The 13765-nt window shown below is 42.0% G+C and overlaps 1 protein-coding gene across 1 annotated transcript in view; it reads left to right on the top strand.

Moving 5' to 3' along the window:
• Nucleotides 1-13765, top strand: part of MKLN1 (muskelin 1) — a 102971-nt gene that overhangs the window by 78648 nt on the left and 10558 nt on the right. The window contains exons 14-17 of the mRNA XM_084206527.1: nucleotides 960-1074; nucleotides 2685-2824; nucleotides 5043-5145; nucleotides 13382-13436. Of these exons, the coding sequence (XP_084062653.1) occupies nucleotides 960-1074; nucleotides 2685-2824; nucleotides 5043-5145; nucleotides 13382-13436 (413 nt within the window). The remainder of the gene's footprint in view (nucleotides 1-959; nucleotides 1075-2684; nucleotides 2825-5042; nucleotides 5146-13381; nucleotides 13437-13765) is intronic.

Raw genomic sequence — 13765 nt, 5'->3', positions numbered from 1 at the left:
ACTTTATTTAGAAAGCAATCCTGTCTTCATAAAGCAGCTCTGTGACCTCTATTAACTGTGGAATTGTTGAAAGTTGTGAAAGATAGCTGAGTTCTCTTTAGCACCTCTTTTTCCATTGTCTTTAGAGGTAATAATGGCAGTGATCCAAATGAGGGAGGGAAATCATGTGAACATCTTTATTGAAGCCAGGTGGAGGGGATGAGGGGAAGTGAGCAGTTAAAAAAGGCTTTTCCTGCAGGAAGGGTTCAAGGCCAGGATTCAGGTCCAGTGCAGCAAATTCAGTCCAGTGTAAGTTGTTAATAGCAGTGTACATGGCTCTAATTCTTAGAAACTGAGGAAACTGGTGCAAGTGAATGGTGATGGAGAAGTCTCCGTGCCAAAAGGGATATTCTGACAAAATATCTCCTGGTTTTGTACTTCGTAGCTCATTGCCACTGTTCCTTTCCAGAACTGACAGAGATTTTGTGTTCAAGGCCTCTTCTAAAGTGGGGTCAATCACTTCAAAAGGTGTGAGTGTTGTTTTTTAAAAGGGAATTCTCAGTTATAATCTAAGTCTGCTTGGAAATCACTGACTGAAATACTACCTCTACTATAATATGTGGTCTAAAGCTCTACTGGGTCCAAGATGTTTTCTTCCATCATAAAAAACTACTTCATGCTGACAGTTCTGTAGGCAAGTAATGTGACGTCTGAAGAGCTCCCCAAAGCTCATGACAAATAATTTTCTAGAATTTTTTCCTGTTTAACTTGTGCTTGAGGACTGTTTTCAGCCAAGAAGATCTCTGATTGCTGGCTGGATTCTTTGTAGAGCTAAGGATAGGATGGGATAATAGAGGACAGCATAAAGAGAAGTAAGAAAATCTTTAGTGTTTTACATCATTTGTACCCTCCAGCCTTTCAGCAACTTTTTGTGCTTCCTGTAGGTACAGCTAATAATTCTTTACTGCTTTGAATTTCAGGTCTTGTGTCTATAAGAATGACCAAGCAGCCAAAGAGAATCCAGGTAAAAGCCTTCAGGAAGAGGAGCCCTGCCCAAGGTTTGCCCATCAGCTGGTGTATGATGAGTTACACAAGGTAAAAAGAGATAATTTTTTTAAAAAGTATTTTTGCTCTGAGGATATAGCTATTTCCTTAAAGATGATAAATATCCTTTTTGAATGTTTGGATTAATATGGTGAATAACTCCCACTTCCCATACTTTGAAATAAGGTGCTAAACTACTTTGAATGTCAATTTGAAGTAAACATGAGATCTGTTCTCACACTTCAGAACACACAAAGCTTCATTCATTATCCTCAGGGATTTAATCTCACCTGTTGTTGAATAAATGAGAACAGATAGTTACCAAAATTTCTAGGAAAAGATGTGTTTGAATGAACTAATCACAGTTAAGAATCCTCTGAATCAGAGGTGCCTGACTTTGCCCTGCATGTCAGAAGGAACTGTCATTCTTTAGCACTGTCAGCCTCCAGTGGACACATTCATACTTCAATAGACTTAAAATTTGGTTTAGTGTATATGACAGCTCAGTAAACTTAAAGCTTTGTAGATATTAAGCAGTATAGCACAAACCCAGAGATTAGGTTCATAAACTCATGAATTTAAATTACTGTGACACGTTTACTGGTCCTTTCGTGGATTTTTCTAAAAATTCTCCCTAGTCTGAAACAGTCTGAGTTAAAGAAAAACATGTTTTAGTCTTGCATTCTGTGGGATGCTAATCAAATTTGGGAAACCTAGATAGCCCAAAACTTGAGGGATTTTAAGGAGGAATGGGTGCAGATTCTGTATGGGGAAATTGAATTGCTTGTTGTCTTCACTGTAATGATACAGTAAATAAGTAAATACTGTTCTGCTTTTACTTTTATGTGTAAGGCACCATGAGAAAGTAGTATTTTCTGAGTTACTCTGAAGGTTGCTAAATCATCACTGTTGCCCAGCTTTATCTGAGGAGCTGTTTGATGTGCTTGTTTTGAAGAGTCTTATTTTTAGAAACCTCTGTTCCAATGACCTTTCTAAACTCCTCTGATATAAATAAGGCGAGCCTTCAGCAGTGGGATGCAGAATACATTGTTTTGAGTGATTATTTTTAAAGCCATGGGGAAAGGTAGGCTGTTGGACTTGTTAAATTTCAGTATTTGAAGGTCCTTTGTAGCATGTTTAATATCAACAGTTCAGAGTCTGAAATTACCACACGATAGGAAGAAAAATGTAGTGAAGAAATAAACAGTCCTTTTGTGACACTGCCACTCTTCTGGAAGTTTGCCTCTCTCAAAGTCTAGAATGTTGCTGGACTGGGCTTGCTCTCACTTTACTTTGGACATCTTCAGGACTTCCAGCTCACTTTCTCAGTGCTTAAGGATTTATCGTTCTCATAGGCTTTTCCTAAAGAAAGATTTTGTGTGCATTTTGGATGTTCATTTGTAAATATCTCAGGTATCTGCTAAAGGGATGTTCTAACAGTACAACTCTTTTATTATCTTAAAATGTGAATTGTTTAGGAGAACTTTCTTGATCTCTATGGGGACAAAGTGAGGCTGATAATAAGATGGAGCAACTTGTCTAAAAGGCAGAGTTTATTCCACCAGAATAAACCTCTGCAAAGCTGCTGACATAGTAAATTGTCTTTGTTCAGTAGATTTACACAAACAATCAATTTTTTGATCTGCCTCTCATTTCCTTAGGTTCATTACTTATTTGGAGGGAATCCTGGTAAATCCTGCTCTCCAAAGATGAGATTAGATGATTTCTGGTCTCTGAAGCTCTGTCGACCTTCAAAGGAATATCTGCTAAGACACTGCAAATACCTCATCAGAAAGCACAGGTATAGAAACAAAGGTGGTTTGCAATTTCCTTTTCCAAGTGTCTGTTTTTTTTTCAAGTTGCTAAGACTCAAATTTCTCATAAACCATTTTGTGACATATGAAACTAGATGCTCTTCAAGGTCCCTTCTAAACCTTCTGCATATTTCTTGATTATTTTTAAAAATTATTTTAATAAAAAGCAGTGGGCCAGGACTAAACTACTAAATTAACTTGATTCATTTTGCCCATGCTATTCTAAAACTAGAAGAATCTGGTTATTGTGTGGGGAGTCATGGGGAATTTTTAGATTCCCTTTTCACTCTGCTGCTCATCAACATGTGTTTTGGTGCTGTCACCTCCCAAGGAAGTGGAGTATGTTTTGGAAACACTGTGCTTGGAGATAGTAACAGCCTGCAAGGATGCTAATGAAGTCTGGGGGCTGGATGCCTTTGCACATCTGAGACTCAACCGTGGTGAGGTCATCAGAGTTTCTCATTCAGAAACTCCTGAAAGAGCTCACTTAGGCAGAATTCAGCTACACTGCAGTGCTTCTTGCACTTTGGATGCTTCAGAGCTGCCTTATATTTGCTATTAAGGGCAACAGCTTTTCAAAATCAAGCTTATGGTGTTGCCTTAGTCAAGAAATTGCAGCAGTGAGAGAGCCTTTCAGGGCCCAGCAAATCATTTGAAAGCAGTAAATAGCTCTCCCTGCATTCTGGGGGAGAATACTTTGTTATCAGGCTCTGCCAAGAGTTAGAAGGTCAGGTTAAAATACCTGATGGTATTTTATTTCTGAGGCAGCAAGCAAATTGCTGTACTCAGCTCACAGCCACTGCGGCTGGGTGAGACACTGAGATTAGCCACACGGTAGATGTGAATACCTACAAGAATTAATAAAGGCCTTGCCCAGTTATCTGGGAGGTTTATTAAACCCAGATGTGGTGGTGTGGAAATGCAGCTGTGCAGCCTCCAGAGACAGCTCTGCATTATTTGTTTCTACTTGCTTAAATTGCGCTTGTAGGAAATGTTGTTGTGTGTTACCTGGCAGAAGTTTGGGGGTTATGCACCATGCTCCCATTTTTGGGATCTATGTGAGGGAGCCAAACCTGAGCAGCCAGGGATGGTGGGATGGGTGCCTGGCTGGAGCTGAATTGCTGTGGAGTCACTGGCTGCCCTTTATCTGCACTGCCCCAAACTCTGGGTAGCAGAACAGATACTGATCCACAGCAAACCCACAGCATCAGCCTGAGTCCTGTTTTTCCTATTAACTTGTTCAGTACCACTCAGAGAGGCTGGGCAGGTGGGAAAGAGCAAGGTTTCCAAGGGAAAGGCAGTGTTTCCACTCATTTAAAGCACTTCAGCTCTCTGGACCATGGTGATGTCATCTGAGAAAATCTATGGCAGTGTTTGAAACCATGTGTAGTGACCAAACTGTCAGATGCATCAGGTGACAGACAAGGTCTTTGTGCTCCCTGTGCTGCTCAATCACTGACATCTTTAGGCAGTTTCAAAATTCAGGCTGCACATGTCCACTGTGATATAAATAGCCAGGTAGATGACCCAAATAAAAAAAATAACAATATGATAAGATGACAAACAGTAAGATGCTGCACTCAGGGGTAGGTGAGAGGAGGAAAAAGATGATTTTAAACCTCATCCTTTCTAGGCTTATGCAACCAGCTCAGTGCTGCAGGGAAGCAGCTCTGCTCACTGAGTATGCTGAGCCCAGAATCATATCCTGAGGGCTCTGTTCACTTCTTGAGGGAATTCACAGACGTTGCAGTTCCTGTTCATTAATAGAAAATGAGGAAATAATGGTGGTGGTGTGCAGGATTGTGGAGCTGTGCTCTTTCCAAGGGTGGGATGTTAATATCCCAGGGACTGAAGTGCTCAAGGCTTGCCTGTGTCTGCTTTGAGATGCTACTCACATTTTACTTCATTTGTGAAAGACAAGGTGTACTCAAGATTTTATATTTATGTATCAAGAAGTTTCTGTGCATATGCTTTTGAATATTTTTAGTAAGAATGTAATACTTTGCCCTTTTAACTCCTTTACACCCCAAAAAACCCTCTTCCATATTTCAGTCTGGCTTGAAATTCCATCAAACATGAGGCTCACTAATGTGGTTTTTTTTGGAAGTACTGGGTTTGTTAGATGGGTTTTGCTCTCTGTTGAACCAGTAGTACTTAGACCTGAAGGATATGGCTGTGCTCAAGTTTTCTGCCTCTTCTCTGCAGGTTTGAGGAGAAAGCTCAGACTGACCCTCTTAGTGCACTGAAGTACCTGCAGAATGATTTATATGTAACCGTGGATCACTCGGACCCTGAGGAGACAAAGGAGGTGAGGATCAATGAACCTTGTCCTAAAGAAATGTAAACTGCATTCTCATTGAAAGTTTTGGGCCTCTTAAACCTGGGTTTTATTCAATTTGTAAAAGCTCAGCAGGTGCCAGACACTTTGCTGTATCATGTATTTCTCTGCACTTAAGTCACACTGTTTTGGAAACAGTCATGTAACAACTGCAGGTCCAGATAAAATAGCTTTTGTACTCCTAAGAGTGAAGGCTAAGCCTTGTTTTTATTCCAGTGTGCTGGTGTATATTTTGGGATCCTTAATTGAAATGTAAACTCTCTGAAATGTCACCAGTCTGTAGCTGGTTGTGCAGTACAAAGGGAGTAGGAACTTACTCATGCTCAGGCTTCTCAATATTCAGCATCTCTGGGGAGGGAAAGCTTTTCCAAAGATGATCAATATTTCCTGAAGTAGTTTATACCTATACACTGCTTGCTACCCTTAAAATCTTATGCCCTTTGCCTTTTGAATATTATCCAGTAGGCATGTTCTTTATTTATTCCAGGAATTTGTTCCCATTTCCTGTTTTGATTCCAGTACTGCAGTGCGTGTCACTTTACAAAACGGATTAAAGAAATAGTGAGAAGTGTCAGATAAGGTGGCTGATTTTACTCTGGCATTAATTTCCACATGGAGTTTGGAGCAGCCAGCTGAGATGTGCCAGCATTCAGCTCCTGATGGGTAGATAAGGAAGAGTCTGGGGTTCTTGCTGTCTTCTTTCCTTAATGACTTGGGAAAGGATTTGACAGCCCCATTTATAAAATCATGATGGGAGGAGGGGCAGTTCTAGTCCATACTGAGTCCCTGGATTAAATCTCTTAATCTGGTGGCTTTAACTTGCTACTTTAGCTAAAGAAAAGATTATACAGACACTGAAAGGTCTTGGGGGAGAATACAAGAAGATTCTTGCATGTCTACAGGATGGAATTGTAGGGTTAGAATTAGGAAAAAAGCTTACTCTTACCAGGATCTTGGAAGTGATCACATTTGTCATAAATTCTAATCAGCGTTTATAAACATGTGATTCAACAAAATATTTAAGTGCTGTGACTCTCTGTTCTCTGTGAATAGTTTCTTGTTCAAATTGTTCCATATCAAGTATTTTCACATTCTTTTTAGCCATTTCTAGCATAGGAAAGACAGCAGATGATCCTGCTTTTCTTAAGGTAGGAAAGGACATTCCCCCCCCCCCCCGAGATATGTGTCATCTTCCCAGTGTGGTAACACTTCCAGAGTCTTTGAGGTTGGAAAAGACCTTTAAGGTCATCAGGTGCTGCAACCATTGCCTCAGTGCTGCCAAGGCCACCACTAAACCATGTCCCCAAGTGTCACATCTATATGGCTTTTAAATACCTCCAGAGATGGGGCTTATACTTGCCCAGGCAGCCCGTGACAGAGCTGGACAACCCTTCTGGTGAATTCTTTCCTGATACCCAGTCTTAATTTGAGGCCATTTCCTCTTCTCCTGTGTTTTATTACTTGTGAGTGACCCCCCACCTGGCTGTCCCCTCCTGGCAGGGAGTTGTGCGGAGCCAGAAGGTCTCCCCTGAGCCTCCTTTTCTCCAGGCTGAGCCCCTTCCCAGCTCCCTCGGCCTCTCCTGCTGCCTCAGACCCTTCCCCAGCACAATTCCCCTCCCTGGACATACTCCATCCCCTCAGTGATGTTCTTGTTGTGTTTGAGGGGCCCAAAACTGAACCTAGAATCAAGGTTTCTTCTTCCTGTTTGAGTCTGTACTAACCCATAGAATACAAGCTCCCATCCTGATACTCTCTTTTTCCCCCCCACTCCTATAAGATGTGTCCTGTGTTCTCTGATCTCCTTTTTTCTTCATCTCACACCTGTGTGCTGGTAGCCTGGCTCTCCTCAGCCAGTTATTCCTAAGGAGATCTTGCATCTCATGGCTGGCTGGGCGTTTTTATTATTCCCTGAACAGCAAACATCTGTGCTGTGATGAGCAAGCTCTTCTCCTAGCTCCTGCTGCCTCCTGTCGCCCACAGACCGAGGAAGCTGCTGCAGAAGCTGCGTGTTGGGCACATCTGGCACAGAAAACCCTTCAATATCCTCCTTTTCCTTTTCCCAGCTGTGTTCAACTTGTCCACCTTGTAGGAATGGAGAATTTACATGCCTGCATGGGCTCCTGTGAGATTTTGGGGGAATGTAGAAGCTGTATCATACCAGTAGAAGTAGAATAAAATGTTTGAAAAAAAGAATTACCCCTTTTCAGAGAGCACACTGGTGTTCTGAACATTAATGATCCAGCGAATGAGCTTACATAGCTCAGTCCAGCTGAGTGAATATATTGTGGATTCTTTCTCTGCAGGCCTAATGTCTGATCCAAACAAAATCCAATAGCTTCTGTCTGTTGTGCTGGGCTGTCGGATCAGCACACACCACTCAGCAGAATTAAAGCTTCCATCCGTTCCAGCCATCTCCAAAAATCATCTAACCATTTCTGGGACGCTTTTTCATTTGGGTTTTGCTATTTTGTTTTTTGTTTAGTTTTTTTTTTTTTTTAATTATTATTCATTGTGCTGGTCATAAAGCTTTAACTTCCAAAGCTTTTTTCTCCACTGGGACAGATCTGCCAGGGCTGTGGCACAGAGCCAGCTGCTGGGCTGGTACTGACTGGGTGCATTTCCAGTTGACGTCAATTTACCTTCCGGTTATCACATCGAGTTGGCTTTTTGCTCTGGCATTGCATCTTCAAATAGCTCCTGTGCTTTCCAAAGGACTGACGCAGGCATTTTGGATTCCATATCGAATTTCAAGCACCACTTTGATTGTGTCTCTCAGCCCAGACACCTCCATACCCTGCCTTTATTTGATTTGTATCTCGATTAATAACAAAGGTGATAGATGCGATTGGCTGCAGCCACTGAATGCTGTAAGGCATCTTAGAACTTTAGGGAATCAATTCAGCCTGTTTTCCCTCTTTCCAGGGCAGCTGTTAAATTTGGGAAGGACCAGGCTGAATTAGTGCAATAATTCTGGGGACTGGCCTGTATGGCTTCATGTTTTATGGCTGGAGATCTGGGTGGTGTTATATACCATTACAAGCAGAATTTCCCCTTGTGGTGAGGCTTGCTTGCTTTGTAATAGAAGTAATTCCTTCTGACTTAGTTAGGCAAGTCTGTTCAGCTGTTTGCAGTTGGATGCCAAGGAAAACAAACAGACTGTTCTTGAAACTTACTTTGGCCTTAGTAACTGATTTTGTTTAAAGTAGCATGAATGATTGATAGTAGGAACATACCCCAAGATTTTCATTCTGTTGCTGTGAATTTTAGGGATGCTAAGGGGACTATTTTTTTCCCCTTTTTTATTACTCTGAAGTGAAGTAGATGCCTGCAGGTAACAGGTATTGCATGGGTGCTTGATTTAGTAGCCGCAGGCTGTGTGCCAGCAACTTCTCTGCCCACAAATGCAGATCCAGTCATTAACTGTGATTCTGCTTGATGTCACTTAAACCTCCTCAGTCAGTTCAGTGTTCCCAAATTAGTGGATCTTTTTAGTGGCTGTGGGTTAATAGTCCTGACAGTATAGGAAAAGGAGGGTAAATTTCTAGAAAATGGAGAATTTTACTCGCGATTTAACAGACTAAAAGTTGCATAAATGGGTCATTTGCTGGTGTAAAGTTTTCTGCTGGAATGGCTGTTCTTCTCTGTCACACACAGATTTGAATTTGGTGGAAGATTACGACAGCAGGCTTTTAAAGATAAAAGGATGGTCAAAATAAATATCAAATTGAATTCCAAATTTTGTGCTTAGAGAAAACAGGTGCTGTTAAATTACAGAAACATCAGTAGTTCATGTATAAAAGCTAAAGATGCTCCTTGAATACTGCAGTAATTATATCCAAAACTTTGCTGCTGTTAAATGGGCTGCAGTAGAAATCAAGATGACACAAAAAAATGTCCAGTGCTTTCCAAGTATGAGAGAGCAGGATGATTTTGTACATGGAGATTCAACAACTGATGAAGCTCAATCCCATGATTGTTGTAAAACAGATACAAAGCACAAGGAAAACTCACAGTATGTTTTTCTTGGAGCATGATAGGAGAAAGAGCAAGGACCTGGAGGCCAATCTGAGGCCTGACTTGCTTGTAGACTGAGGCTGGAGGCCCCTGTTCAAGGCTGCTTCATACTTTCCATTCTTAAGACCTTGTCTTTAATAAATTTGACAGATCAAGCCAGCAGGGCCCAAAAGTATTGTTTGAATCTGCATTAGACTGGTATTTCTGGGAAAATTGAAGCCCAAATGGGAAAAATAGTTCTAGGAAGGAGCTAAGAAAAGCCTGTTCCTCCTCTTTGTGTCCTGCTGTGATTCTTTGTAAAGCCTCAGAGCCTGAGTGCTGCAGGAGCATAGGCTTTGGAGCCAAGGAGCCTTTACAGAAACAGCGTTCAGCCTTCCCAATTTCAGCAGCAGCTCCCTCCTCAAAGGGTTTGAGCTTCCCTTTGCCTCTTTGAGCCCGTGCTGGGAGTCACCAGCCCCAGAGAACTGGTCAGACTGAGGAACTGGTTTATGCTGTGATCTGAGCACTCACACACAGGCATTACAGAGAAGGAGGAGAAATTGTGTCTGATTCATACAACCGGCCAGGTATCCCGAACGAGAGTTACTCATTCCCCCTCAATCATTTTGTTTGTGCAAAGGCAGAGGTGTGCAGCAAATACATAAAAATAGATATAGTGTATAACCTTCTGTTAGTTAACCAGATCTGTTTATCTCCAAGAAACCCCTGCCTCTGTTCAGGAGGTTGGTTGGATCTCCGAGAGAGAAGTTAATTGTGTAACAAAGGGAAATGCTGTCGTTTGAGTGGAGATTTAATTTGGAATGGATGAAGCCAGTGAGCCAGAGGGATTGTCAGAAGAAAATGGGTGGTGGTGTGATTAAAGCAGTTGGATGCTTCTGCTGGATAATTGAATTCTGCTCTTGTCTCCATAACAGAGTTGCTCTGTGATATTAAGCAAATTGTTTTTCCTAGATGGTCATTAATTGGGTTTCATTCTGGTGCCTGATGGGAGAGATCTGAGGTGTGATTTGCTTGAGGGCCATGCTTTTCTGTGAATTCAGAAGCTGTTGCATAACACTACATATTTTGAAAAATCAGATACTGTTGCTTTCAAATAGACCCAAAATTAATCAGAGTTTGAAGTGCCATCTGTTAGAATAACAATTAATATGATAAAGTCAATAAAGAAATTAATTCCTTCTTTAGAGCAGAGCTTGTACTTTGTGAAGAAAATAGTTCATTGGATATCTGCTGGGAATGGTATATAAGAGACCTGGTATTGAGTGAGCAGTAACTGTCCTACACTTTGGGAAAAACAGAGGGATCCTATGGGAGAACACTGTAGGGTTTGGGATTGTAATAGAAATGCAGAGTGAACCAGCTTAGGTTCAGCACTGTCCTTAACTGATGTTCTTAACTCACATGCTTGACTTTTCTATCAGAAAGTACTTTTCAAGTGTGAGCTGATACACAAATTAGATTTCAAACCAAACAAACAACAGCCCTCAAGGTTAACTCAAGTGTGGTGCCATGAGTGGAGAAGGGAACAGGATCCTCCTTCCCCACAAAGCTGCAAAGAAGCTCATAGCCGTGAAAATCCATCATGCCTGGTGCAGATGAGGCTGGAAACTTGGCAGAGGCCATTGTCAGCAGGGGTTTGGTCTCAGTTCAGCAAGTTCTTGGCTGAACCCTGCTCATCTGGCCTCTTGGTCAGGCACCTGAGCCCCAGTGTGGCTCTGTGCTCCCAGCAGGGCGTTGCTGCCGGAGCATGGGAACCCCTGGGAGCGCGTGGCACCCGCTTTATCCCAGCCTGGTGTGCCACCAGGCAGCTGGCAGCGGGCCCAAGGCCATCATGTGGGAGGGAGGGAGGGATGGCCAGAGCGTGGCATTTGCTCTCAGAAGCTGCAGGGATTTAGCCACGGGTTTTATTGGAACTTTTGGAGCTATTTCTGCTGGGCAGCTGTTTAAGTACAGTGCTGCTGGGAAGCCAAGCTGTTCTCACAAATGAGGCTCACGGTGGAATCCACGTGTGGCATTGCAGTGATTTAGTGTGACCAGGCCTTGCACTCAGGAGGGCACTTTACAGCCCCTTCTCCCTCATTTCCAGTTTCTCAATCCTGTGTCTCTCTCACCGTACCCTCCCCAAAGGATGCAGACTTCCCCAGACACTACAGTCCTTATTTTTGATTTTTCCCTTGATGTCACATTGAAACTGATCTTACTGAAGTGTTTTTGTAGCTTCTTGCACATGGTTGTAGATCTACTTTCTGTAGCACTTTTTCTGCTTCTTTTTCTATTTTTTTCTACTTTTAGCACCTGTGACTTCTGGCAGTTTTGTGTTTGGCCATCGTTTTCTGCAGCCCTCACTCCTTTGAGCTTTCTTCGTAGAACTTGCTTTTCAGAATACTTAAATTTTTTTCTAGCGCTTTCCTCATATGGTGCTGGCTGACACAGGGCATCCCAAAGTGGGCTCCTTATTGTAGAGGAGACTTTAAAACCTTGATAACAGCAAGAGTATTTTTTTTAAAGATTCTGCTTCTTTTCCTGCATTTGTCAGTTTTATAATAAAGTGATACTGATCTGTTGTAGTGCCTAAGTGCATTTTCACAGAGCCTCTGCACCTGTTCTGTATTCCTGATTTTTCCTGTTTCTGTTGATTTGCACTTGGCCCTGGTGAAATGCACCTCAATCCATCATTATAATTTGGATTAAGTGGAAAAACAGTTGGAAGGCTGTCTGTTCCATGCTGGCAGTGGTGTAAGGTCTGGTGATCCTGCCCTGTTCTGCCAAGCAGGTTATCACTGAAAACCCAGGGTGATGCTGACCCTGGGGCACAGATGAATCACTCCTGATTCAAGGCTCCATTTTGATGTCAAACCATTGATGGCCACCCACAGAAAAGTTATTTGACCTGTTTTCCTTTCCCTGTTGGCTTAATCTAATAATGCCTTGACAATGTGCCTTAAATATCATATAAAAGTGTTAGAATTCCTATGAAAGTCAGAATGGACAAGGTCTATTGCCAAGTCCCATCCCTAGGGCCTTCTGCCTCATAGGAGAAATCAGATTGATGTGCTACAACTTGTTGTTGCCAAATTCACGTTGGCTGCTACTCATCACCTTCTCCACTCCTACATGCCTACAAACTGTCTGTGTTCCCATTTTTTATTGAAATTGAAATTAAACTGATGGATATGTAATGCCTGGCTGTTCTTTCCACTCCTTCTCTGAACATATTTGCTTCTCTTCTGATTTTTTTTTCCTCCCTTCTTTTCCTTCAGGCTGTGTGCTGAAAAGACACACAGGCAGGAGACACAAGATTCCAAGGCTTTAAGGAATCAACTCTTTCTTTGCAGGAGCATGACAAAGCACTAAGCTTTGTTCCTTGGGTTCCTAGAAACAGCAGTCAGGGGCAGAGCAACACACTGTGGTCACTGTCTACCAGTGAGACATGGAGACTAAAACCATGAATGTGTTAAGTAAAATGTTTTTATTCATGGTCTTGATGTTCCCAAACAAAGAATTTTTATTTTTAGTTAAGAAGATAGTGCCTTAAATTTGTGATGTGAGATCTCTGGCAGTTGAGAGTGGTTGTTATTAGAATCACAGAATGGTTTGGGTTGGATGGGATGTTAAGGATCATTGAGTTCCAAATCCCCTGCCATGGGCAGGGATGCCACCCATTAGATCAGATTGCTCAAGTCCCATCTGGCCTTCAACACTGCCAGGGTTGGGGCATCCACAGCTTCTCTCTGTGGGGCAGAGCTTTCTCTGTTATCAAGAAGTTCATGCTCACTCCAGCAGTTACCCTGTTTTTGTGCCATCTAATCCCTGGCTGCTGAGCCTGTACCATGTTAATCCCTGGGAATGTTATTGTGTGGAAGGGACTCTACCTTCTGCCAAAGAGGCAAAAAATTATATGTAAAAAAGAAGAGATTTTTAGAGCTCTCAGTCAAATACCTTTCATTGCATCAACACTGCTCTTAATTCTAGGAAAAACCATCTAACTTGTGCCAAGGTGACAAATTGTGGTGCTCATGTGAAAGTGCCTGCTGCTGTAATTCGTGTGTATGACACAGGAGTTAGGAGGATTTTGTAGAGAAAACACAGCAACTCTAAAGCTACTTGTACTTCTATGAATCCCTTGGGGTTTTTGCCTTTGTGGTTAATAACACTTTTTTCTTTCTTTGTCCCTTTACCTCTTCTTCTGCAGTTTCAGCTTCTTGCCTCAGCATTATTTAAGTCTGGCTCGGATTTCACGACTCTCGGTGAGTATTGTGTGTCAGAGGAATTACATGATGTTCTCTTTGATAATTACTCTTAGTTTCTACTGGTTTTTATATCAAATGTTATAGTTCCTATGAACATTGTGGGCTCTTTTCAATATGCAAAGTGCCACTCCCCAGACATTTGAGAGGTTATTTATAATGAGCAGTGTCCAATACCTCAAGCCCATATTTAAAACATCTGTCAACATCAGTGGTTTTAAACCAATGCCTCCCGGGATCATTTTGTGTCTCTTATTACATCTGATCCTTTGCTGTTACCCAAGTAAACAGAAGCTTTGGTCAGAATAAAGCACCTCCTGTCATGTCAC

The sequence above is a fragment of the Fringilla coelebs genome (genome assembly GCF_963513975.1).
Source record: "Fringilla coelebs genome assembly, chromosome: 5".
In the NCBI taxonomy this organism is placed as follows: Eukaryota; Metazoa; Chordata; class Aves; order Passeriformes; family Fringillidae; genus Fringilla; species Fringilla coelebs.
Note: the sequence above shows the minus strand (reverse complement) of the source record. Positions and strands in the feature narration are given on the sequence as shown.